Source organism: Osmerus mordax, chromosome 14 (genome assembly GCF_038355195.1).
Source record: "Osmerus mordax isolate fOsmMor3 chromosome 14, fOsmMor3.pri, whole genome shotgun sequence".
In the NCBI taxonomy this organism is placed as follows: domain Eukaryota; kingdom Metazoa; phylum Chordata; class Actinopteri; order Osmeriformes; family Osmeridae; genus Osmerus; species Osmerus mordax.
The window spans coordinates 1,794,820-1,822,346 of record NC_090063.1 but is presented as its reverse complement, the minus strand read 5'-3'; the positions used below and the strand labels follow the sequence as shown (position 1 = coordinate 1,822,346).

Genomic DNA, 27,527 nt, shown 5'->3' with positions numbered 1-27,527 from the left:
AAGAAATTCAACCTGCCAAAGACAATGATGGTGCACTTCTACACAGCCATCATTGAGTCCATCCTCACCTCCTCCATCACCATCTGGTACGCTGCTGCCACTGCCAAGGATAAGAGCTTAAGACTTACATGGTGCAGGTTTCTGTCACCATCTGGTTTTTGCCGTGCTCCATGAGCTAGCATGAATCACTTTAACTGTAGCCTTGGTAATGTGTTATAGTTTTAGCTTTGGCCACCACTGACTCAATTTGTCCAGCAATACTAATTGCTTTTTGCAATGTAAGGTCAGTTTCTAGCAGTGAATATTCCTGAATGCGTGGAGTGCATGTTTTCTCCAGTCTGATCTCTGATCATGTAATCCATCTGTGTCCCAAAATCACAGTTCACGAGTAGTAACTTTGACAGCTTTGATCGAGGATGTCTTAAAGTTGAACACCTACCACAAGGACAAATAGGTAAAAGGGTGATATAATATAAAAAAACTGCACACAATCAGGAAACCATTTGTGAAGTGGAATTGAATACTCATTTATTATGAATATTGACAGGTCTGTTCTTCAAATTTTAAAAATAATTTTATGCTGTCCTTTTTAACCATCACTGACTGTCCCATTTTTACCTGAACATTTCATCGGAGTAAGGTAGGGCTTCTTGGGGTGTTTGAATGTACAAATCTTCTAAAGTATTTAACTTGCCATATGTTTTCCTTCATGGTAATATAGCAGAGATCCATAGGAATTTCAACAAAAATCAGTTTAGGTAAGAGTTTTGACCATTCTAGTGATTAGTGGAAAAACCAGAATTCCCCCTTGAGTAATGAACAATTTAAAAAATAATCAGTCTATGTAGTCTTCCGAGTTTTTGGTTTTCTTGGTAATGGCACATTCAGTTTCTGAAGGAAAATGTGCGCAAAGCATTCAATGCAGTCTCATAATGTTCATCAACCACTGTAACTGTGTTTTCACATAGTTATCAAACATGAAAGTCCATGCAGTAAATTTAATACACGGCTCACCCGGAGTTTCTAGAAATGCAGGAGGCGGTGAGAGAGAAAGTAGGGCCATCCAAGTTGCCAATATGTAATGATTTTAATCCGACATAAAACTTCAGGACTCGTGTAATCCTCTTCATCCTCTTAATTCATACACCGCGGCAAACTCAACTCTTGTTCGTGCCTTCTACATTTTTTACAAAGCGGCATCTAGCATTGCACATATTCTCAATACACAACACACAACTGATTCCATTCAAGGCATCTTCATAATTTTATCAATAGTTCACTCACTCTGTGCTAAGTAATTGCAGAAAATATAGTCAGACTTCCTACCTGAAATGCAAACATAAACGTGTGTGGAGCCCTATTTTTCTGGAATGTATCAGTTCTGCAATGTTAAAGTGAAGTGAACACATTTCTAATCAAGCTGAGTGTTTTTTGTCAAGCTGTAGCTGGGGACGGCTTTCTATGACAGGCAGATACTGTATAAAAGTAGTCATACACCTACCCTGCACCTTAGATCTGTCTCACCAGGCACACAACCAACTCATCATGGCTTTCTTTAAGATCACTTTGCTTGTCTTCATTGCCCACCAGAGCTCTGGTGAGAACATTTTAGGATGTTTCAATCAACTGTTTGGTACACACTAAGAACACTGTTTTATTCATTGTTATTTAATTGTATATTGATAGTATTCATTGATATATTATAGATTCAAGTTTAAATGTGGTGGAACAAGCAACGAAAATGTTCCCAATTGGCACTTTCTACCAGCTCTTGCCAGGGTTATTGATGCTGAAGGAAACAGAAATGTCTGGGACAACCTGACAGTAAGTGTCTTGTTCCTTGCTACTTACCTTACAGTAGTTGGTTAGTACTTCTTCCATTTACGGCAACTTATATTTTATTTTATTGTATTTAATTCAATTCTAATCCCACTTAGTACTGCTAGTTTATGTACCCTTAGTATACATAGTCCACATATTTAAATTTTAGGTCCCTATATGTTTATTGTATGCACCTTCCTGCCAAAGCAAATTCCTTGTCTGTGCAAACTTTCATGGCGAATAAATCCCATTCTGATTCTGATTCTGATGCAAACATTTTAATTGAATAGTGGATATGTTTTTATTTAACAAATGATGTAAACCAACAATACAGTCAAAAATATTAAATGGCTTTCATATCCATGATATTAGTGTACAATTTGAGCTAGTACAAAGGCAAAATGTTGTGCCATTTAATGTCACTAAAAAGTCCATCCATCCATCCATCATCTTCCGCTTGTCCGGGGGTCGGGTCGCGGGGGCAGCAACCTAAGCAGGGAGGCCCAGACTTTCCTCTCCCCGGCCACTTCCACCAGCTCTTCCTGGGGGACCCCGAGGCGTTCCCAGGCCAGCCGAGAGACATAGTCCCTCCAGCATGTCCTGGGTCTTCCCCGGGGCCTCTTCCCAGTGGGACGTGCCCAGAACACCTCACCAGGGAGGCGTCCAGGAGGCATCCTTATCAGATGCCCGAGCCACCTCAACTGGCCCCTCTCGACGCGGAGGAGCAGCGGTTCTACTCTGAGCCCCTCCCGGATGACCGAGCTTCTCACCCTATCTCTAAGGGAGAGCCCGGACACCCTGCGGAGAAAACTCATTTCGGCCGCTTGTATTCGCGATCTCGTTCTTTCGGTCACTACCCACAGTTCGTGACCATAGGTGAGGGTAGGAACGTAGATCGACTGGTAAATAGAGAGCTTCGCCTTTCGACTCAGCTCCTTCTTCACCACAACGGACCGATGCAGAGCCCGCATCACTGCGGACGCCGCACCGATCCGCCTGTCGATCTCGCGCTCCATCCTTCCCTCACTCGTGAACAAGACCCCGAGATACTTGAACTCCTCCGCTTGGGACAAGATCTCCTCCCCGACCCGGAGATTGCACTCCACCTTTTTCCGGTCGATAACCATGGCCTCAGATTTGGAGGTGCTGATTCCCATCCCAGCCGCTTCGCATTCGGTTGCGAACCGCTCCAGTGAGAGCTGGAGGTCACGGCCCGATGAAGCCAACAGGACCACATCATCTGGAAAGAGCAGCGACCCGATCCTGAGGTCCCCAAACCGGACCCCCTCAACGCCCTGGCTGCGCCTAGAAATTCTGTCCATATAAGTTATGAACAGAATCGGTGACAAAGGGCAGCCCTGGCGGAGTCCAACCCTCACCGGGAACAAGTTCGACTTACTACCGGCAATGCGGACCAAACTCTGGCACCGGTCGTACAGGGACCGAACAGCCCTGATCAGGGAGTCCGGTACCCCGTACTCCCGGAGCACCCCCCACATGAGCCCCCGAGGGACACGGTCGAACGCCTTTTCCAAATCCACAAAACATGTGTAGACTGGTTGGGCGAACTCCCATGCACCCTCCAAAACCCTGCCGAGGGTATAGAGCTGGTCCACAGTTCCACGGCCAGGATGAAAACCACATTGCTCCTCCTGAATCCAAGGTTCGACAATCCGACAGACCCTCCTCTCCAGCACCCCTGAATAGACTTTCCCAGGGAGGCTGAGGAGTGTGATCCCCCTAAAGTTGGAGCACACCCTCCGGTCCCCCTTTTTAAAGAGGGGAACCACCACCCCGGTCTGCCAGTCCAGAGGCACTGTCCCTGATGTCCACGCGATGTTGCAGAGTCGTGCCAACCAAGACAGCCCTACAACATCCAGAGCCTTAAGGAACTCCGGGCGGACCTCATCCACCCCAGGGGCCTTGCCACCGCGGAGCTTTTCAACCACCTTGGTGACCTCAGCCCCAGAGATAGAAGGGCCCCCCCCAATGTCCCCAGACTCTGCCTCCACGTCGGAACGCTTGTTGGTGGGATTAAGGAGGTCTTCAAAGTATTCCTTCCACCGATCCAGGACGTCCCCCATCGAGGTCAGCAGCGCACCATCCCCACCATATACAGCGTTGACAGTGCACTGCTTCCCCCTCCTGAGTCGCCGGATGGTGGTCCAGAACCTTTTCGAAGCCGTTCGGAAGTCATTCTCCATGGCCTCGCCGAACTCCTCCCACGCCCGGGTTTTTGCCTCCGCGACCGCCAAAGCCGCATTCCGCTTGGCCTGCCGGTACACATCAGCTGCCTCTGGAGTCCTACCAGCCAACAAAGTCCGATAGGCCTCCTTCTTCAGCTTGACGGCTTCCCTCACCTCCGGCGTCCACCACCGAGTCCGAGGGTTACCGCCGCGACATGCACCGACCGCCTTGCGTCCGCAGCTCCGGTCAGCCGCCTCAACAATGGAGGCCCGGAACATGGCCCATTCAGACTCAATGTCCCCGGCCTCCCCCGAGACATGGTCGAAGCTCTCCCGGAGGTGGGAGTTGAAGCTCCTTCTGACAGGGGATTCTGCCAGCCGTTCCCAGCAGACCCTCACATTACGTTTGGGCCTGCCAGGCCTGACCGGCGTCTTCCCCCACCATCGTAGCCAACTCACCACCAGATGGTGATCAGTTGACAGCTCCGCCCCTCTCCTCACCCGAGTGTCCAAGACATTCGGCCTCAGATCCGACGACACAACTACAAAGTCTATCATCGAACTGAGACCTCGGGTGTCCTGGTGCCAAGTGCACATATGGACACCCTTATGCTTGAACATGGTGTTCGTTATGGACAAGCCGTGTCTAGCACAGAAGTCCAACAACAAAACACCGCTCGGGTTCAGATTGGGGGGGCCGTTCCTCCCAATCACGCCTCTCCAGGTCTCACTGTCATTGCCCACATGAGCATTGTCCCCCAGGAGGACGAGGGAATCTCCGGGAGGAGCGCTTTCCAGCACCCCTCCCAGAGACTCCAAAAAGGGTGGGTACTCTGCACTGCCATTTGGTGCATAAGCACAAACAACAGTGAGGACCCGTCCCCCCACCCGAAGGCGGAGGGAGGCTACCCTCTCGTCCACCGGGGTGAACCCCAACGTACAGGCGCCGAACCGAGGGGAAACAAGTATTCCCACCCCAGCTCGACGCCTCTCACCGAGTGCAACTCCAGAGTGGAAGAGAGTCCAGCCCCTCTCAAGGAGACTGGTTCCGGAGCCGATGCTGTGCGTCACTAAAAAGTAATAAGAACATACATTTCACTTCTCTTTTTTTGGAAAGGTGTGGGTTTAACTGAGTTATGTATAACCGTAGCCTTCCTCTTTCCCTGGTAGAATGGTTTGTTAATAGAAAAAAACACATGACTCTTAAAAACCTTTAGTTTTTTGTGCCTCAGTCTTGGTCCAACTCAACCATTTTTATCAGTGTCACTTATTTTTTCAGACAGGGGACACCTGCCAGGACTGTACCCAAATATTTGAACTTCTTCTTGATATGTTCTCCAACTGAGACCTTCAGGTGAAAACAATTAAAGCTGCTAACACAAATTTCTCAGGCCTACTTATGATTTGTGATCACAGTCACATACGGATGCAGTGTTCAAGATAACTGTTGATATATGTATATCCCTTTTTAAGGTATGGGTAATCTCTTTTCAGATATCTGTAGTAAAAACATCTGTTCCTAAGACTTTTAATTTGTGAGAAGGTTGCTCTGTTTTTAGCTACTCCTGACATCACACTCTAGCCATCAGTTCCATATCGTTGAGGTGAGATGGGAAACACTTCCTGTTTTCTATCCCCGCGATTGGTTCGGGGCACCGAACCAATTGCAGGGCCCCGAAATTCAAATAAAATAAATGTATTGCCAATTAAAGGGCCCCCTACACTATTTTTGTTTAGGTCCCCCAAAACCCTAGAGCCGGCCCTGCTCCAATCACATCGCTCTTGCCTCTTCTTCATGCAGGAAAAGATCAAAGAAAGTCTGGAGGAGCTGTGTGAACGTCTGCCAGGACCAGGAGCCTCTAAAATCTGCAAAAATCAGATTGACAAGAACCTTCCCATGGCAATTGCTTTCTTGACTTCCACTGTTGTATGTGTTATTTCCCTTTTTATATTTAGCAGCAATAATTATTGATGTTTTTATACTTGTCATTGATGTAAATTGGGGATGAACTAGAAGTGAATTGTGGAGTCAATCATCAAGTCCCTCCCCTACTCTACAAAAACCAGGTCAGGTTTGCAATATGTTGGGACTCTGTGGCACCCAGTCAGATATATTGCAACAGAACCTGCTGATAAGTCACATTCGAGAAGCTATGAGGGCAGCCATGATAGTTTCAGATGTGAGGCATTAAGGCAGTAAGACTTGATACTATTTCACACCCTCGGTGTTTCCTTGTCAGTCCTTGGCTCTCCCTCACTCCCTTTACCCTCCCCTCTACTGTGGTCGCTTTACCAGGTGCAATCTACTCAAGAGTGTACCTTCTGCATTTATATAGTAAAAACGGTTGAGCGCCTGCTGCCCAAAGAAAGAACTGAGGTAAGAAATACGCAAAATCACTTTATAGACACACATACACATTTCAACCTTTCTACTCTGCTCATCTCTTTCTTTCTTGGCAGAGTGCTGTGATTGACTTGCTCGGAAGAGTGTGTGGCATTCTTCCTGCCTCTGTCAAGGACCAGTGTGAGGGTCTGATTGAGAAATACGGTAAGAAGTTGCTGGACTTGCTCCTAAGCTATGCCACCCCTCAGGCCATCTGCTCCATCATCCACATGTGCAAGGGCCAGGAGACTCAGATGTTCGTGGGTGAGACACAACTTCTCAGTAGCCCACATTTACAGTCTTCCAATACTGATCAGTTTCATACATATATAGTAAGGCTGGGAATCTATAAAAAAAAAATTCGCACAATATGCTGTGAGTAATCGCAATTAATCACATTTTCCCCGAGTTTGTTATCATCATGTAAAACACTGAATTAAATCAATTAGCACATGTATATTTTAAATAGAACATTTTATGACATCTCGTGAACTGTAAACAGTCTCCCCTGGGAACTACAGAATAGTCATTCCCATCAAATATATGCAGCAACTTTATAAACAACAAAGTGTTTATGTGCACGTTGAATATTTAAAGTTTAAACCCTGAAGGTTATCAAAATTACTGGACAGGGCTCTACGCTAACTTTTTTTGGCTGGAGCACATGTGCCCCCAAGTGAAAAACTAGGGGCACAGACAAAGATTTAGGGCACAGTCAGTTTCTGTTTTTTAAAACTTTAAACATTGCATCATTATTAGACTATTGAATAAATTACACAAAAATGCCCGGAAACAGGATTGGTGACTTATTTATTCATTACATAGTCATTTATTACTTTTTTTTTACTCATTGTAACATTGTTTCAAACTGACTGGCTTGGCCAAACTTTGTAGCATGGGAGTCTTGATCTTTTTCCAGCTGACAGCCAGTTTTCAGCACATTTAGTGGCATCAAACATTTCCAGGGAGGGCGCCTCTGTACTGATCCGAATGAGGTCCTCTGTGGTGGATGGGTTCAAACTACTCATTAATGGGAAATGTAGTTTTTATGTTGTATTCGGACCGGTGTTCATGTAGGGTCGCAACTGCGCTCTTGGTTTTCAGCATGGCTTGTGGTAGGACAGAAGGGGATTCAGTTGGGGGGTTAATTTTGTTGACGGAAGCATTGTTTAAGTTTCTATTGTTAAACTCGTGTTTATTTTGGTATGTGTCGGGTTGGACGTTAGTGTAGGGCTGTTTTGGCAGCCCCTTTGTCACTGGTCACCCAGACACTCGTCTGGGACAGTCGTTGATTTGCATGAATGCTAAAATGACAATCACACCTTCATGACACACCTCTGGAAAGGTGGTCTCAACAGTTGAAGAGGAAGGTGGACCGAGGAAGACTCTGAAATTATCATTAAAAGTCGTGTTCTTGTAAATATTGTTCTAAACAGCTTTTAATGTCATGTTTGATATGATGTTGTTTCTTATTTTATGTATTACATTCTAGAAATAATTGTATTGCTGTAACATGTACATTTACAAGGTTTACAGAGTTTGTGCTTGCAGCAGACCAACATGTGTTTAACATATTCCCTTGTCTTGCAAGGGCACCACTTGGTCTACTGCAGCCTTGATTAATGATCCAATTTGAATTTGTATGCGTTAGACAACTTTTCAGTCATATGACTGGTGTCCCCATTTTAGTCAGGTTTGGGTGTATATAGGAAGACGTTTTTACCACTAACTTTGAGTTCTGTTTACGATACAGCTCCGGTGCGTTAGGCGCCTAGTCTTCGTTGTGAATACCTTTGTTAATCATTGCTCTGAAGGTATGGTTTGTATTTGATGATATTTCATTATCATTGTATTGATTATCTTACTATTTAGATAATAAACTATTATTGTGCATTTGAAGTTAGTTGTTCTCCTTGAAACGTATCTATCACGCTACGGCGGTGAAAACTTTGATCTAGTCTGGTTGATGCGGCTAATACTGATTATAACCATCGACTTTTGAAGTAGGTTTTAACTTAAGGCCTCTGAGTCACTTACGGTGGATCTCCACGCTCCGAAGGAATTTACCGGAGCCTCTGAGTGATTGGTTTACATACTAGGTCTACTATGGTTAAATACATATTATAGTAATGATAAACGACTGATTAGTGAACACACATACTTTAGGGTCGATGCTCTGATCAAGCAGACGATTTTTACCTACGCCAGAGTTTCATGTCATTAACTGTTTAGCGCTCAAGGTTACAGGTAACGCACTTGTGCACATTTCTAAAATGGTCAGATATTAACGAGTCAATTATCTCCCTGAACATCTAACCACAATTGAATTGGGTTTCCCAAGTCGGGGACAAACACCAACCGTCTCCGGCCTTACGAGATCTTCCCCAACCTACATTAGTTTGCTTAGTTCTATTGTTCACACTGAATGGGAAGGTTAGCTAGCTAGATCGCTAGCCAGGCTGTTACAGCACAGGACAGATTCAGTAGGCTATTGCAGGACGCAGCCTGTGAGGTTTATCCTAGTCACGATTATAAGTAGTTGAAATCATGGTTTGAGCATTTTCGGGTTCCATAGACGCAAAAATGGTCTTGGGTTAATTGCGCTAAATTATTTTTTACGCGTTAAACATTTCAAATGAATTGCTATGATTAACACGTTAACTTTCCCAGCCCTAACATATAGTATTCTACTTTCTCTGACAGAGAGCGGTCTTGTCTCTGACTGCGACTCTTGTGTGATCCTGGCTGTTCTGAGTCGCCTTAACTTGGGTTCCAATGCCACAGAGATACAGACATCATCTTACCTAAGCTCTGTTTGCCAGCTGCACCCCAACATCCTTCCTAAGGTTTGACTCGTCACTCCGAGCCAAAGAAAGTTAAAGGAAGGAAGGATGTGATTTAAACTCAGCTATTGTCTCTCTTTACAGTGTGACAGCTTTACCAAGTACCATGGGGAACAACTGAAGGGGTTTTTGGGTAAAAAGGGTCCTCCCCTTGATGTGTGTGGGGTATGTCACGTTTGAATAATTTACTGTCCATTTCATGTCTACAGACTTTAAAATGTGGTGGTAGCTGTGGAAGAAAAGGGGAGGGGGGGGGGTCATAGTTTGTTTGTCTGTGTGAAGGGGTGTAAGAGCTGAGAAGGGCAAGATATTGTTGGTTGGTGATCCTAACTTGATTTTGCTGTTGCTTCCCAGAAAGTGGGCCTGTGTGGAGGAATGGGCGGGCCAGCAGGGAAAGAAGGAAACCCCTGCACCGTGGGTAGCAGCTACACGTGCAGATGTCTGAAGACTGCTCTGGAATGTGGGGTAAAGACAACAGTGGTTTTAATTACGTAGTATAATACCTAAATGACTTAACGGTCTGACTGTACTTTTTTGTCGTTTTTTGTAGACAGTGCCCTTTTGCCAGGAACATATTTGGGAATAGAGATTTTGCTCAATACCCCTCTCTCAAATGGAATGGTAGGTGGAATGTATTAGGAAACTAACATATATAGACATTACAAATGGCTAAGAAATAATCTTCAAACTTTTTTTCTTCAAGAGAGCCTGAGGTATTTGCTACCACTGATGACCCTCATTTCAACATCCAATTGCAAATATGACCCAGTAGAAATTTCTCAAACTATGTTTGTCTGTCAGATAGTATGATCTGCACACATTGGAGTTAGCTGATTGCATTGTCACTGTTTTTGTTTGCCTCTGTGCCTTTTTTGAAACTTTCAGAATAGGGCTATGATTGTTTTGAATCAGATTTCTTTCTAGTACATTCTAGACATATACTGTACTTTGAAAGTATTGTTTTAGCATAAACATTTTTATTTATGCATTTAGATATAGAACAATTTGATCACCAGCTCTTTCAATAAACAAATTATGCACAACTGCTTATTTTCTTAGTCACTTGGATTATTTGTTTCCAGAGAAGCGGACACTCATTAATCAATCATTTCAATACAAACCACGCTGAGCCGTCAGTCGACATCATCTACTCCTTTTAGAGACAATAAACTTAGATTTCTTCCAACACTACTATCACCCATCACACCATTTTTATTCAAACAAATGTGTTTGCAGAGCAGAAACGGTATTATTCCTCCAGAGATGGAACTTCAGAGACAGAGATCATGGTTTTATGACTTACAGTTGAACATAGGTGAGAGGATGGGAAAAGAAGAAGGGCAAAGGAGTGGACAAACCAATAGAAAAGACACTCCACTAATTTAGTAACTAGAATGACTGACAAAACCAAATTTGATTGAAAAAATATATAAAAATGAAGCCTTCCATACAAACCTACAGAGAAGCACATAAACAAGGTTGGTTTCTCTGTACAACACCAGCCATACTTTGCCTTTATCTGCATGATCTTGAGGATATAATAAAAAACTGATTTTTTAAATCATGGGAGATCAAGTCCAAGTCATTTCAGCTATTCTTGTTGCACAAGTTTGATTTCAAATATTAAATTATTTTAACATGTGCCCAGTGCCCAGGATCAAATAGGTCACACACATTCCTGGAATTATAGAGTTTTGACCATTCTAGTGATTAGTGGAAAAACCAGAATTCCTCCTTGAGTAATGAACAATTAAAAAAATAATCAGTCTATGTAGTCTTCCGAGTTTTTGTTTTTCTTGGTAATCTACCATAAAGTGTCCCAAATTACCTGACTTCACTCTATTTCTCTCTACGACCACATTCATTTTCTGAAGGAAAATGTGCGCAAAGCATTCAATGCAGTCTCATAATGTTCATCAACCACTGTGAGTGCTGTCCCTCAGTGCCTAAACAATGTATGATCAAAGCACATTTTCTCTTTTAGGGTAGATCCTCTTCAGATAGTGCCATCACATAGTTATCAAACCAGTCCATGTAGTAAGTCCATGCAGTAAATTTAATATACGGCTCACCCGGAATTTCTAGAAATGCAGGAGGCGGTGAGAGAGAAAGTAGGGCCATCCAAGTTGCCAATATGTAATGCATTTAATCCAACATAAAACTTCAGGACTCGTGCAATCCTCTTCATCCTCTTAATTCATACACCGCGGCAAACTCAACTCTTGCTCGTGCCTTCTACATTTTTTTACAAAGCGGCATCTAGCATTTGCACATATTCTCAATACACAACACACAACTGATTCCATTCAAGGCATCTTCATCATTTTATCAATAGCTCACTCACTCTATGCTAAGTAATTGCAGAAAATATAGTCAGACATCCTACCTCAAATGCAAACATAAACGTGTGTGGAGCCCTATTTTTCTGGAAGGTATCAGTTCTGCAATGTGAAAATGAAGTGAACACATTTCTAATCAAGCTGAGTGTTTTTTTGTCAAGCTGTAGCTGGGGACGGCGTTTTATGACAGGCGGATACTGTATAAAAGTAGTCATACACCTACCCTGCACCTTAGATCTGTCTCACCAGGCACACAACCAACTCATCATGGCTTTCTTTAAGATCACTTTGCTTGTCTTCATTGCCCACCAGAGCTCTGGTAAGAACATTTTAGGATGTTTCAATCAACTGATTGGTACACACTAAGAACACTGTTTTATTCATTGTTATTTAATTGTATATTGATAGTATTCATTGATATATTATGGATTCAAGTTTAAATGTGGTGGAACAAGCAACGAAAATGTTCCCAATTGGCACTTTCTACCAGCTCTTGCCAGGGTTATTGATGCTGAAGGAAACAGAAATGTGTGGGACAACCTGACAGTAAGTGTCTTGTTCCTTGCTACTTACCTTACAGTAGTTGGTTAGTACTTCTTCCATTTTAAAGTACAAAATGTTCAAATACACATTGACCAGTGCAGCTGTGTTTTTGTTGAGATATAGCACATAAAGCATTTACATGCAAACATTTTAATTGAATAGTGGATATGTTTTTATTTAACAAATGATGTAAACCAACAATACAGTCAAAAATATTAAATGGCTTTCATATCCATGATATTAGTGTACAATTTGAGCTAGTACAAAGGCAAAATGTTTTGCCATTTAATGTCACTAAAAAGTAATAAGAACATACATTCACTTCTCTTTTTTTGGAAAGGTGTGGGTTTAACTGAGTTATGTATAACCGTAGCCTTCCTCTTTCCCTGGTAGAATGGTTTGTTAATAGAAAAAAACACATGACTCTTAAAAAGCTTTAGTTTTTTGTGCCTCAGTCTTGGTCCAACTCAACCATTTTTATCAGTGTCACTTATTTTTTCAGACAGGGGACACCTGCCAGGACTGTACCCAAATATTTGAACTTCTTCTTGATATGTTCTCCAACAGAGACCTTCAGGTGAAAACAATTAAAGCTGCTAACACAAATTTCTCAGGCCTACTTATGATTTGTGATCACAGTCACATACGGATGCAGTGTTCAAGATAACTGTTGATATATGTATATCCCTTTTTAAGGTATGGGTAATCTCTTTTCAGATATCTGTAGTAAAAACATCTGTTCCTAAGACTTTTAATTTGTGAGAAGGTTGCTCTGTTTTTAGCTACTCCTGACATTACACTCTAGTTATCAGTTCCATATCGTTGAGGTGAGATGGGAAACACTTCCTGTTTTCTATCTTACAGTGTATAAAAATAAACCACAGATGTAGCACCTATAGAGCATCTACCAACCAGTTCCCCTTTAAACAGCTCCAATCCAGGGCCGGCCTGACCCAATAAACAAACTAAACATTTGTTTAGGGCCCCGCGATTGGTTCGGGGCACCGAACCAATTGCAGGGCCCCGAAATTCAAATAAAATAAATGTATTGCCAATGAAAGGGCCCCCTACACTATTTTTGTTTAGGGCCCCCAAAACCCTAGAGCCGGCCCTGCTCCAATCACATCGCTCTTGCCTCTTCTTCATGCAGGAAAAGATCAAAGAAAGTCTGGAGGAGCTGTGTGAACGTCTGCCAGGACCAGGAGCCTCTAAAATCTGCAAAAATCAGATTGACAAGAACCTTCCCATGGCAATTGCTTTCTTGACTTCCACTGTTGTATGTGTTATTTCCCTTTTTATATTTAGCAGCAATAATTATTGATGTTTTTATACTTGTCATTGATGTAAATTGGGGGATGAACTAGAAGTGAATTGTGGAGTCAATCATCAAGTCCTTCCCCTACTCTACAGAAACCAGGTCAGGTTTGCAATATGTTGGGACTCTGTGGCACCCAGTCAGATATATCGCAACAGAACCTGCTGATAAGTCATATTCAAGAAGCTATGAGGGCAGCCATGATAGTTTCAGAGGTGAGGCATTAAGGCAGTAAGACTTGATACTGTTTCACACACTCTGTGTTTCCTTGTCAGTCCTTGGCTCTCCCTCACTCCCTTTACCCTCCCCTCTACTGTGGTCGCTTTACCAGCTGCAATCTACTCAAGAGTGTACCTTCTGCATTTATATAGTAAAAACGGTTGAGCGCCTGCTGCCCAAAGAAAGAACTGAGGTAAGAAATATGCAAAATCACTTTATAAACACACATACACATTTCAACCTTTCTAATCTGCTCATCTCTTTCTTTCTTGGCAGAGTGCTGTGATTGACTTGCTCGGAAGAGTGTGTGGCATTCTTCCTGCCTCTGTCAAGGACCAGTGTGAGGGTCTGATTGAGAAATACGGTAAGAAGCTGCTGGACTTGCTCCTAAGCTATGCCACCCCTCAGGCCATCTGCTCCATCATCCACATGTGCAAGGGCCAGGAGACTCAGATGTTCGTGGGTGAGACACCATTTCTCAGTAGCCCACATTTACAGTCTTCCAGTACTGATCAGTTTCATACATATATAGTAGGGCTGGGAATCTATAAAAACAAATTTGCGCACAATATGCTGTGAGCAATCGCAATTAATCACATTTTCCCCGAGTTTGTTATCATTTACATTTACATTTATTCATTTAGCAGACGCTTTTATCCAAAGCGACTTCCAAGAGAAAGCTTTACAAAGTGCATAGGTCACTGATCATAACAACAAGATAGCCACAAAACATTGCGAGTAGCCAAAACATGAAGCACACATTGTGACCAACCAAAATAAGTGCCAAAGGGAAGAACCATAAGAGCATGTAGTTAAACAAGTTACAATTAAACAACATGAACCGCTATAAGTGCAAGTGCACCTGTGGAAAAAGCAAGCAACAATAATAAAAACAATATATCACAGCGAGTACAAAAATGTAAGTCAGTTACCAGTAACCACAAGAGCAACAAGTCTCTAAGCAAGAGTCATTGTGATCCTTGAGGAAACTAACATCGGGTCAAGCGAACCGTTCCTAAGTACCGTTGTACTCCCGGAACAAGTGCGTCTTGAGCCTTTTCTTGAAGGTGGAGAGGCAGTCCGTGTCTCTGATGGAGGTGGGGAGTTGATTCCACCACTGGGGGGCCAGACAGGAGAAGAGCTTGTGTTGGGACCGGGCGGTCTTGAGCGGTGGGACCACCAGGCGGTTGTCTGAAGAAGACCGTAGGTGACGGGTGGGGGTGTAAGGCTGCAGGAGAGACTTGATGTAGACGGGTGCAGTCCCGTTCACTGCTCGGAAGGTCAATACCAGGGTCTTGAATCTGATACGGGCCATGATAGGTAACCAGTGGAGAGAGATGAGGAGCGGGGTAACATGGGAGCGTCTGGGTAGATTGTAGACCAGGCGGGCCGCCGCGTTCTGAATCCTCTGAAGAGGGCGGGTTGCACATTCTGGGAGACCAGCGAGCAGCGAGTTGCAATAGTCCAACTTGGAGAGGACGAGTGCTTGGACTAGCAGCTGGGTGGAGTGCTCAGACAGGTATCTCCTGATCTTCCGGATGTTGTAGAGGGTGAATCTACACGACCGGGAGACCGCAGCAATGTGGGCCGTGAGGGAGAGCTCGTCGTCCATGGTAACCCCAAGGTTCCTGGCAGAGGATGAAGGGGTCACCGTCGCAGATCCCAGGGTGATTGAGAGATCGTGGGCGATGGAGGGTTTAGCCGGGATGATGAGAAGTTCTGTTTTGGCGAGGTTCAGCTGGAGGTGGTGCTCGGTCATCCAGGTCATGAGGCAGGCCTCAATCCTAGCTGAGATCCCCGGATCGGTCGGGGGGAACGACAGGTACAGCTGCATGTCGTCAGCGTAGCAGTGGTAGGAGAAGCCATGGGAGGTGATGATTGGTCCAAGTGAGGTGGTGTACAGAGAGAAGAGGAGGGGTCCAAGGACGGAGCCCTGTGGGACACCAGTGGAGAGCTGGCGAGGGCCTGACAGTTTGCCTCCCCAGGAAACCTGGTAGGATCTTCCCGACAGGTAGGATGAGATCCACTGGAGTGCAGTGCCAGTGATGCCCATCTCAGAAAGTCTGGCGAGCAGGATCTGGTGGTTAACCGAATCAAACGCTGCAGAAAGGTCTAGCAGAATGATAACGGATGACCTGGAAGCCGCTCTGGCAGACTGGAGGGCAGTGGTGACTGAAAGGAGGGCAGTCTCTGTGGAGTGGCCAGTCTTGAAGCCCGATTGGTTGGGGTCAAGCAGGTTGTTCTGAGAGAGAAAGTTAGACAGTTGGTTAGATACAGCACGTTCAATTGTTTTTGAAAGGAAGGGTAACAGTGATACCGGTCTGTAGTTCTGGAGAACGGCAGGGTTAAGGGAGGGTTTTTTGAGTAGAGGGGTAACTCTAGCCTGTTTGAAGGCAGAGGGGAAGGTGCCAGAGGTGAGAGAGGAGTTTAGGACATGGAGAAGAAAAGTTATGATGGAGAGGGAGATGGTTTGAAAGGGAGGGGAGGGTATAGGATCAAGGGGACAGGAGGTGGGGCGATGAGAGAGAATGAGGTCAGAGATCTCTGCCTCAGACAGGGGAGAAAAGGAGTTTAGACATTTAGTTGGGTCAGTCATGGAGGGTGAGAGGGTAGGAAAGGTGGGTTTAGGGAACCGACTGCTAATGTCGGCGACTTTTTTCTCAAAGAAGGAGGAGAAGTCGTCTGCTGTCAGGGTGGGGGGGGGGGGGGGGGGGTGGGGGAGGTGGGTTAAGAAGGGTGGAGAAGGTAGAGAAAAGTTTGTGGGGGTTTGAAGCAGAGTTAATTTTGTTCAGAAAGTAGAGGGTTTTAGCACCAGTTATGTGAGAAGAGAAGGATTTGAGGAGGGAGTGATACTTATCAAGGTCCAGACCGCCTTTGGACTTGCGCCATCTCCTCTCAGCTGCCCGAAGGGTGGACCGTTCTTCACGAATAACATCCGTAAGCCACGGGCAGGAGGGAGAAGATCGTGCAGGCCTGGTTGACAGGGGACAGAGAGAGTCAAGTGATGCAGTTAAAGTGGTTAACAAGGTGTCGGTGGCAGTGTTAGTGGGGTGGGACGAGAACTCGTCAAGGGGGGGGAGGGAGGATGTTACAATAGAGGAGAAATGGGAGGGGGATAGGGAGCGGAAATGTAATCATCATGTAAAACACTGAATTAAATCAATTAGCACATGTATATTTTAAATAGAACATTTCATGACACCTCGTGAACCGTAAACAGTCTCTCCTGGGAACTACAGAATAGTCATTCCCATCAAATATATACAGCAACTTTATAAACAACAAAGTGTTTATGTGCACGTTGAATATTTAAAGTTTAAACCCTGAAGGTTATCAAAAATACTGGACATGGCTCTACGCTAGATTTTTTTTGCTGGAGTACATGTGCCTAGCCTGGTCCTAACCAGACCCTCGTACATTTCATTTGTACAGAGGGTCTGGGATCGCTCCATTGACAAGCGTTAACTTCCTTGAAGGCGGGTACTCTGTTGAAGTTTAAAACTATTGGTTCTGCCCAGAGCCACTCTGATCTTCCATAACCAATTGCTAGCGTTCGCCTTAGCCAACTCCTTCACCACGGAGCTAGCTGCCGTAGCTGGAAAATCAAACTTTTCCCGAATCCCGTGGGGAGGAGGGCCACAACATCATGACCACCAACAAAACTCCGGCTTTAATTTATGGATATTCGTCAGCGTTGCCACAACCGCAGAATAGCTTCGCTTGCATCTTTCTCTGCCGCCATTACTGAACTACAGCTCAAACTACTGCACAACATCAACGTCATCATTCTCAGCCACTCCCTCTGTTCGCTGATTGGACCTACAAAAAATTGTTTCTGAAAACCAACTGATGCACTGAAATCCCAGACCTAGTACAGAAGCAAAATCCAAATTGAGCGGAAGTACATAGGAGGGCAGAGCCAGGCTAACATGTGCCCCAAAGTGAAAAACTTTATGGGCACAGACAAAGATTTAGGGCACAGTCAGTTTCTGTTTTTAAAAACTTTAAACATTGCGGGCCCTATTTTAACGATCTGAAACGCAAGTATCAAAACGCAAAGCGCAAGTAACTTTGTGGGTGGGACTCCGGCGCGGTTGCTATTTTGCCGGCGGGATAAATGACTTTGCGCCTGGTGCAAGTCTAAAATGGGTTGGTCTGAAGTAGCTACATTACTAATGGGTGTGGTTTGGGCGTAACGTGCAATAAACCAATCAGAGCGTCATCTCACATTCCCATCTCACAAGAGCAGCGCTTGTTCCATGGCGGATTGCTATTATAAGGGCGGATTTGCCAGGGGCACGCCAGGAGCGGTTCACAGCCGAGGAGACCGACGTTCTCGTCAGGGCCGTAAAATATAGATAAGTGACATTGTATGGGAAAGGCAGAGCAGTTTTCTCATTGCACTAAGTTGCCCACTCATGCTGCTCATTCAAATTCTTATTTTTATATAATTTATATTGTATTTTTTAAATTGTTATACTTTTTGATTTGTTTAGTTCTTAGAATTAGTTTAACTATTGTACTTTTTTACTTAATTTAAGACCCGTATATGTTTATTGTTTGCACCTTCCTGCCACAATAAATTCCGTGTTGGTGTAACATAGACTACATGGCGAAAATACCGAATTCTGATTCTGATGGACATGGGAGAAGAAACCTACCCAAATTAGCTTCGGGTAAACAGGCGTGGGAGGAAATTGCCACAGTTGTTCCAAATCAAGTTCAAATACATAAAGATTTCTCATGAAAATATTTTTAATCACATACAATAAATCAAAACAATGAAGAAGCTTGCGCCCTTAAAATAGCATCTGAATAACGCACCATTGACTTTAGACTACGTTTTTTCTGGTCTGTGACGGAATTGTTTTTCTGAAACTGCAAAATAGCAACAGGGAACGTTTGCGCCGGAACACGCCTCCTTTTTCGCTGAACCGCCCCCGGGAGCGCAAAGTCATTCCCTAATTTACCGACGTGCTTCTGTGGAGGGAAAAGTCTGCTTTGCGTCGAGTGCAAACTAGGAATGATACTTGCGTCGTTGACAAAGTCAATTGCGCTGGGTGCACGATAGGGTCCTGCATCATTATTAGACTATTGAATAAATTACACAAAAATGACTGGAAACAGGATTGGTGACTTATTTATTCATTACATATTCATTTATTACTTTTTTGTATTCATTGTAACATTGTTTCAAACTGACTGGCTTGGCCAAGCTTTGTAGCAACTGCGCTCTTGGTTTTCAGCATGGCTTGTGGTAGGACAGAAGGGGATTCAGTTGGGGGGTTAATTTTGCAGGGCTCTCAAGTGTCACGCATTGAGCATGACAATCACTCATTTCGGTGTTTTGTCACGCCCTCCCGCCACACATTGTATTTCTCACGCAGAAAAAAAATAATTATAATATATTTAATATGCCGCAGCACCCAACCAAAATTCCTCTGGCCGCGCCACTCTCACTATGGAACCGGCAGGAATCAAGCGCGTCTCCCCTGGAGTTCTTAGTCGAGCCTGCCACTTATCAGCCAATCAAAAACAAGAAAGGGTCTATACAATAGCCAATCGGAAAATAGCACCATTGTATCTGGGTAAGATTTAATGCAACAACCAATGGAAAAAAAGCATATCCTGTAATTTTTTACGTGATTCTGCTACAATGTCTTCCAAAAGTTTTGTTCACCTACAGAGCAAACCACTGGAGCTCGATCATCACTTTGAGCACAGTCATGATATCCTGTTTTAATGTTACAACAAATTCACAACTGGTTTGACACAAACAATGACAACTTGACTGCTGTTAGAAAATGTTTCCCAGATAATTAGCATCAGTTTTTCATGAGTGTCTTAACCAACAGTTTTACAGCCTGTTCACTGACAACACCTGCTCAGAACAAGTAGTTCATAGATGTAGCCGGTGTGTATCGGTGAAACTCACTCCTCAGGTATGTAAAAGGCCACCCGCGTGGACGGTTAGCTAGCTTTTCGTTGGCGTAGTTGGTAGTGGTGGCGCTTGGAATGTCAGAGGTGGCAGGTTCAAACCCAGTGCGGGACGAACATAGGCCTGATACCTTTGACGGAGCTTGCAATATTTCGTCTGATACATATAATAGGCCTAGTCATATTTTCGTTATCACACGATGACTGACATATTGTCACATTATAAACATCTCTTTCCAAATACGCGTAATAATTTCATGTGTTTTGCATAGTCGATGTTATAGGTCACTTTTAAAATAATGTCATATTTTATAATTATATCCTGGCCATGGATGCATTAATCATTGCTGCCTTTCAAAGATGTCAGGTAAAAAGCAATTAATTAATTAATTTTGACTCCCTGGTGGGGGGGGGGGGGGGGTATGGGGGGGAATGTCACTCTTGCCTGTCTTCAAAACCTGAGAGCCCTGATTTTGTTGACGGAAGCATTGTTTAAGTTTCTATTGTTAAACTTGTGTTTATTTTGGTATGTCGAGTTGGACGTTAGTTTGCTTAGTTCTATTGTTCACACTGAGTGGGAAGGTTAGCTAACTAGATCGCCAGCCAGGCTGTTACAGCACAGGACAGATGCAGTAGGCTATCGCAGGTCGCAGCCTGTGAGGCTTGTCCGACTCACGATGATAAGTAGTTGAAATCATGGTTTGAGCATTTTCGGGTTCCATAGACGCAAAAATGGTCTCGCGTTAATTGCGCTAAATTTTTTACGCGTTAAACATTTAAAATCAATTGCTAAGATTAACGCGTTACCTTTCCCAGCCCTAATATATTGTATTAAGCCTGAACCAACATCTCATCATAATTATTTGATTGTTCTAGTAACCCTATCTTTCTCTGACAGAAAGCGGTCTTGTCTCTGACTGCGAATCTTGTGTGATCCTGGCTGTTCTGAGTCGCCTTAATTTGGGTTCCAACGCCACAGAGATACAGACATCATCTTACCTAAGCTCTGTTTGCCAGCTGCACCCCAACATCCTTCCTAAGGTTTGACTCGTCACTCTGAGCCAAAGAAAGTTAAAGGAAGAAAGGAAGGATGTGATTTAAACTCAATTATTGTCTCTCTTTACAGTGTGACATCTTTACCAAGTACCATGGGGAACAACTGAAGGGGTTTTTGGGTAAAAAGGGTCCTCCCCTTGATGTGTGTGGGGTATGTCACGTTTGAATAATTTACTGTCCATTCCATGTCTACAGACTTTAAAATGTGGTGGTAGCTGTGGAAGAAAAGGGGAGGGGGGGGGGGTCATAGTTTGTTTGTCTGTGTGAAGGGGTGTAAGAGCTGAGAAGGGCAAGATATTGTTGGTTGGTGATCCTAACTTGATTTTGCTGCTGCTTCCCAGAAAGTGGGCCTGTGTGGAGGAATGGGCGGGCCAGCAGGGCAAGAAGGAAACCCCTGCACTGTGGGTAGCAGCTACACGTGCAGAGATCTGAAGACTGCTCTGGAATGTGGGGTAAAGACAACAGATGTTTTAATTACGTAGTATAATACCTAAATGACTTAACGGTCTGACTGTACTTTTTTGTCGTTTTTTGTAGACAGTGCCCTTTTGCCAGGAACATATTTGGGAATAGAGATTTTACTCAATACCGCTCTCTCAAATGGAATGGTAGGTGGAATGTATTAGGAAACTAACATATATAGACATTACAAATGCCTAAGAAATAATCTTCAAACTTTTTTTCTTCAAGAGAGCCTGAGGTATTTGCTACCACTGATGACCCTCATTTCAACATCCAATTGCAAATATGACCCAGTAGAAATTTCTCAAACTATGTTTGTCTGTCAGATAGTATGATCTGCACACATTGGAGTTAGCTGATTGCATTGTCACTGTTTTTGTTTGCCTCTGTGCCTTTTTTGAAACTTTCAGAATAGGGCTATGATTGTTTTTCATCAGATTTCTTTCTAGTACATTCTAGACATATACTGTACTTTGAGTGTTGTTTTAGCATAAACATTTTGATTTATGCATTTAGATATAGAACAATTTGATCACCAGCTCTTTCAATAAACAAATTATGCACAACTGCTTATTTTCTTTGTCACTTGGATTATTTGTTTCCAGAGAAGCGGACACTCATTAATCAATAATTTCAATACAAACCACGCTGAGCCGTCAGTCGACATCATTTACTCCTTTTAGAGACAATAATCTTAGATTTCTTCCAACACTACGATCACCTATCACACCAATGAAAGTGATTTTCTAAACACACACACAGTAAGTGTATATACTGAACACTGGAACCTTTGGTATGGAATTTTTATTAAAACAAATGTGTTTGCAGAGCAGAAAGGTTATTATTACTCCAGAGATGGAACTTTAGCCATTGTCCTTTCTACAATCTTCCGTAAACAGGGAAATAAACAACAACCCAAAAATAACAGTATCAACAAAATGACACCCACCCCACACAATACAGACAAAAGGACTGCCTTCCATTTACCAGGATCCGTCAATTCAGGACCAGACACCTTTTGAATCATCAAAACTGAAACAGAATTCTCTGACAATTCCTTAGTCAAAGTACGCATGCTTGATAATGCTCTAGTAACAGACCCATCACTTGCTGTATTATTGGGAATATATGTACAACACACATCATTAAAAAGTACACAAACACCTCTTTCGGCTAACAACATGTCTAGGACAATTCTGTTTTGCCATGTCATCTCTGAAGTCTTAGCCAATTGTTCGGCTAACCCGGAAATCGCATCAACCGTATAATTAATAAAACGTTGCTGATTATAATATATATTTAATAAATCCAATCCATATTTTTGTTAACCGTACAATGCACACAAAAGATTGACTCAAATCCCGCAGCTACCTGATTTCTAGATTTAAACTCAGTTGGCACAACTCTCGGCACTCCAATGTCATCTATGTAAATTCCACTATCAAAAGATCCTACCGGCGCAGCTCGTCTCTGTCTACCTGAACCAATTGTCGTGTCACTCAATGGTTTAATCAATGTTTTGCTAACTAACCTAACCTTAGCACATACTCCTACCCACCCTCTTGGTAACTGTGATCTAATTCTGTCCCCACAATACCAAAATATGTCTGCTATATCACGTCCTGGATATAACAATGGACTAGAAGGTGGTGGAGAATTATGTTTTCCCTCACTATCCACGATAACAAAGGTTTTTCTATTGTGACAAGGATGCAACGTACCATTTACATCTCTAAACTGCATTGCTTTACAGTCTAGATTAACTATCCAAGTATGTCCACAAATTTCAGCCTTCACTTTTCCGTCACAAAAATTCCCCACAAACACCTTTCTTTTAATAATATCAGAACTTTTCTACATTTACATTTATGCATTTAGCAGACGCTTTTATCCAAAGCGACTTCTAAAAGAGAGTTTTACAAAAGTGCATAGGTCACTGATCATAACAACGAGATAGCCCCAAACATTGCGCGTAGCCAAAACATGAAGCATACATTGTGATAAGTCCCAAAGGGAAGAACCATAAGAGCATGTAGTTGAACAAGTTACAATTAAACAATTTAACTACATGAACCTCAAAAGTGCAAGGGTGTACCTGTGGGAAAAAAGCAAGCAACAAAAATATATTACACAGCAAGTACAATAGTTTTAAGTCAGTTACAACTAACCAACAAGAGCAACAAGACTCTCAATAAGAGTCATTGTGATCCTTAAACATCAGGTCCAGCCAATCATTCCTAAGTGCCGTCGTACTCCCGGAACAAGTGCGTCTTGAGCCTTTTTTTAATTTTTTTTTATATTTTATTAGTGTTCAGAATCTCACATATACATATTTAAATGTTTCAGATTCTATGTATACGGCAAACAGTATACTTATTTTCGTACTATTCAAGTATAGAAATGAGAACAAACGAACACATATACAAATAGACAAACAAGAACAGGCAGAAATAATTTTCCATATAGTAAAGAAATACAGTCAGGCCATTTATCTGTGACATAGTTGTACCATTTTTGCCAGTGCTTAAGAAATGTTTCCATTCTCTGGTTAACATGAGCTGTAATCTGCTCCATTCTGTAGATTTCCATTACAATGTCTCTCCATGATGTAATTGTAGGACACTCTGGTAACAACCATTTTCTAGTAATATTCTTCTTACAAGTGTTTGTCCCCTTTCAGCCAACTCTGAGGTAAAATTCCAAGGTACAGGATCTTAAAGTCCAAAGGAATGTCCTCGTGAAAGATTTCCTGTAGAGTATTGTGTATCGTCTTCCAAAAGTCTTTAATGATGGGACAGTCCCAGAAGATGTGGTAGTGGTTTGCGCTTTGGTGTCCACACTTTCTCCAGCAAACAGGGATGTTATTGCTATAATGAGATGTCTGAGATGGTGTAATGAAATATCTTATATAATTTTTCCAGTTAAACTCTCGCCAGCTTATTGAACTGGTACATTTCCATTGGTATCCCCATATTAATGTCCATTCTTCCTCAGAAATATCTATTCCGGATTCTTTTTCCCATTTTGCTTTAATGTATGCTGTTGAATGAGTTTTAAGATCTAGAAAGCATTTATATATGGATGATATCACCCCCTTTACTGCAATTTGACTTATAAGCTCTTCTAAATAGTTCTATGAGACTGGAGTTTGCCTCTGTTACATTTTTTACATTTTCGTTGACATTATGCCGCCCGCAACTGTAAGTAAAGAAGTCCTGTTTCTCCAGCAGATAATCTTCTTGAATCATTTCAAAACTTAACAGTTTGTTTCCATTCATAATATTGCATAAAGCTGTTTGTCCATTATCTCTCCATTTCTTGAATCTGGTGTCCATTTTATTTTGTGTGAAGTCTGAGTCATATCCACACCATTTAAGGGGCAGTAGATCTCCATCTAGTTTATATTCTCTGATTATATTTTTCCACACCTTAAGGGTCAATTTGACCCATGGGTTATCAGAACTGTTTATGTAGTGTTGCAGTTTAGAATCAGCTATAATTGTTGAGCCTTTTCTTGAAGGTGGGGAGACAGTCAGTGTCCCTGATGGAGGTGGGGAGTTGATTCCACCATTGGGGGTCCAGACAGGAGAAGAGCTTGTGTTGGGACCGGGCGCTCTTGAGCGGTGGGACCACCAGACGGTTGTCAGAAAAAGACCGTAGGTGGCGGGTGTAAGGCTGGAGGAGAGACTTGATGTAGTCGGGTGCAGTCCCCTGAGAATGAAACATTATCGTTACCATTATGATTATACTGCTAGACAGCTACTGTGGCATACATGGCTTCACTAAACAGATAATCCATTATCATGACCTGCTTGATGACTGTGGCTGGATTCAAACCTATGACCTTGCACTTCAAAAGAGCCCGTGAGAGGGGCAACATCGTCTAGTGATAGCTGAAGAACCAAATTCATATCCCTAGTTTTATTTTTAATGATTTATTTGGAACGTTAAGTGCTTTTAGTGCAGCCAGTTCTATGGCTGTGTTTGGGGATATGTAACGGCTAGTACAAATTTTCTGACTGCCTCTAAGGCTCTGGCAGAGGTCCATTTTGAAGGTAACCAGGCAATGGTCTGATAATATAGGATTGTGGGGGTGGACAATGACGTCAGTAATCACAATTCCCCATGTGAGAACTAAATCTAATGTATGCGAGTGCAGATGGGTAGGTTTGGAAACCACCTGTGTGAGACATGTGGAATCTATTAGAGCAGTAAAGGTCTTACTTAAAGGATCTTTTGGGTCATCCACGTGAATGTTAAAATCACCCATAATTAAGATGTTATCAGTATATGTCACAAGATCAGCACTAAAATCAGCAAATTCCTCTAGGAAGAGGGAGTATGGGCCAGGGGGCCGGTATAGAGTGACTATACAAAATGAGGGAGGGGGGGCAGGAGTAGTAGCATTACTCCTCTTTAAAGTAGTTGGTGGTTTCATGCAAATTATTTCAAATGTTTTAAAGGTGTTCACAGATTTTAGGCTGAGGTTGAAGATAGCTTCATATATCATAGCAACACCACCACCTTTCTTTGAGACACGAGGAACGTGTGAGTACGCAAAATCCGGAGGCGATGCTTCATTCAGGGGGGAATATTCGTCAGGTTTTAACCAGTTTTCGGTGAGTCCAATCAGGTCCAGGCTGCATTCAGACATCAGATCATTAATCAAAACGGCCTTTGTGGATAAGGATCTGATGTTTAGGAGCCCAACATTCCAGTATGGGTTTTTGGCAGTTTTAGTTGTAGATATTTCTTCCCAAAAGGTGGCACTGTTAGCAGAAAACTTAGTAGGAAGGGCAACGGGGGAGCAAGGCTGAATACATGTTAAATTGGTATAATCCCTAATAATTGGAAAAGGGGTTGGGGACCGACACCGTCTCAATGGGAAAAACTACATCAGCAACCACACTAGCTACACTACAAGCTAAGCTATCGGGCCCCAAACAAGACTCAGACTCAGCACTGAGTGATAGTTTATCAGTTTGTTCAATGGTTCCATATCTTCTTTGACCTTGATTGCGTTGACTATGACTTTGTTCTTGACTTCCGGATTGTTTGTAAGGCTCTTCGGAAGTTCTTCTTTTCTGTCTGGCTACTCTGGCCAGTCATTTTCACTGTTCAACAAAAAGTTTGGCCCGGTGATCCAGGTTCCCCCTTGGACCAAGTTATTTGCCTTCAGGCCTCTGCTGGCTTGATCTGCAGGATTCTCTGTCGTCCTAACATACTTCCATTGTGACGGCTTGGTTGCTTCTCTGATGAGTACAATTCTGTTAGCGACAAAGGTCTTGAAACGGGCTGTTTCGCTGTCAATGTATCTGAGCACCATAGTGCTATCTGTCCAGAAGATGGATTGTTGCAGTGGGATCTTTAGTTCTTGCTGCAGCATTTTGTCTACCTTCACTGCCACAACCACTGCGTCAGCTCAAGTCTTGGGATAGTGATCAACTTGAGTGGGGCTACTCTTGATTTCCCCATAAGGAACGCACAATGTTTCTTGCCTTCTGTATTCTCCAATAACAGATAAGACACAGTGCCATATGCGTACTCTGAGGCATCAGAAAAATTGTACAACTGCGCTGCAGCAGTGCATCCTAAATCCAAAGGCTTCAAACACCTGTTCACTCGAAAGTTGGAGAGGTGAGTAACATCCTCAATCCACTTTCTCCAATGTTCAGCATGCTTCTCACCAACGTCTTCATCCCACCCATGTTGTTCTTTACAGAGTTCTTTCAACAGGAGTTTAGCTGGCAAGATGACCGGGGCCAGAAAGCCGAGGCGATCGTAGATGGAATTGACAACTGATAAGATGCCTCTTCTGGTCATCGGTTTGTCTTGCAGCTTCATTTGGTATGTGAAATTATCTGATTCCGTGTCCCACTGGACACCGAGGGTCCTTTCAACTGGCAAAGCGTTGTGTCTCAGATCCAGGTCTTTCAATTCACTAGCTCTGTGAACCTCTGGGATTGACAGCAACACCTTCCTGCTGTTACTCATCCACTTTGCCAATGTAAAGCCCCCATTGGCACACAAAGTCCATAGATCTTGAGCTAAAGCCACTGCATCATCTTCTGTTGCTAGGCTCTTCAAGCAGTCATCCACATAGAAGTTACGGAGGACTGTCTGAACGGCTTCTGGGGATGCAACGTCTCTGTGATCTTCAGCTGTTCTTCTTAGCGCATATGAGGCAACACTCGGCGAAGAGGCGACTCCGAAGAGGTGCACTGTCATCCGGAATTCTTCCACAGGTTCAGTCAACTTGCCGTTTGGCCACCAAAGAAAACGTAAAAGGTCTGCGTCATGTTCTGGCACTTTAACCTGATAAAACATCGACTCGATGTCTGCCATTAATGCCACAGGTTCCTCACGAAATCTTAAGAAGACACCAACCAATGTGTTGGTCATGTCGGGCCCTTGAAGCAACTC

The 27,527-nt window shown here is 43.3% G+C and overlaps 1 protein-coding gene and 1 pseudogene across 2 annotated transcripts; both read left to right on the top strand.

The window, feature by feature from the left end:
- Positions 1-1,461: 1,461 nt before the first annotated feature.
- On the top strand, positions 1,462-10,215 carry LOC136956922 (prosaposin-like; annotated as a pseudogene).
- A 1,540-nt stretch (positions 10,216-11,755) lies between these two features.
- Positions 11,756-21,665, top strand: LOC136956844 (prosaposin-like). 2 transcript variants are annotated; one of them, XM_067250859.1, is made up of 12 exons: positions 11,756-11,891; positions 12,063-12,118; positions 12,618-12,692; positions 13,266-13,391; positions 13,526-13,645; positions 13,762-13,842; positions 13,926-14,013; positions 20,485-20,627; positions 20,713-20,793; positions 20,984-21,094; positions 21,180-21,250; positions 21,333-21,665. In XM_067250859.1, the coding sequence occupies exons 1-11, from the start codon at positions 11,756-11,758 to the stop codon at positions 21,213-21,215; spliced, it is 1,053 nt and encodes a 350-aa protein (XP_067106960.1). In that variant the 3' UTR covers positions 21,216-21,250; positions 21,333-21,665. The 2 variants fall into 2 exon arrangements, with proteins under 2 accessions (XP_067106960.1, XP_067106959.1); XM_067250858.1 differs by having other exon boundaries at positions 13,926-14,112.
- The last annotated feature ends 5,862 nt before the right edge of the window (positions 21,666-27,527 follow it).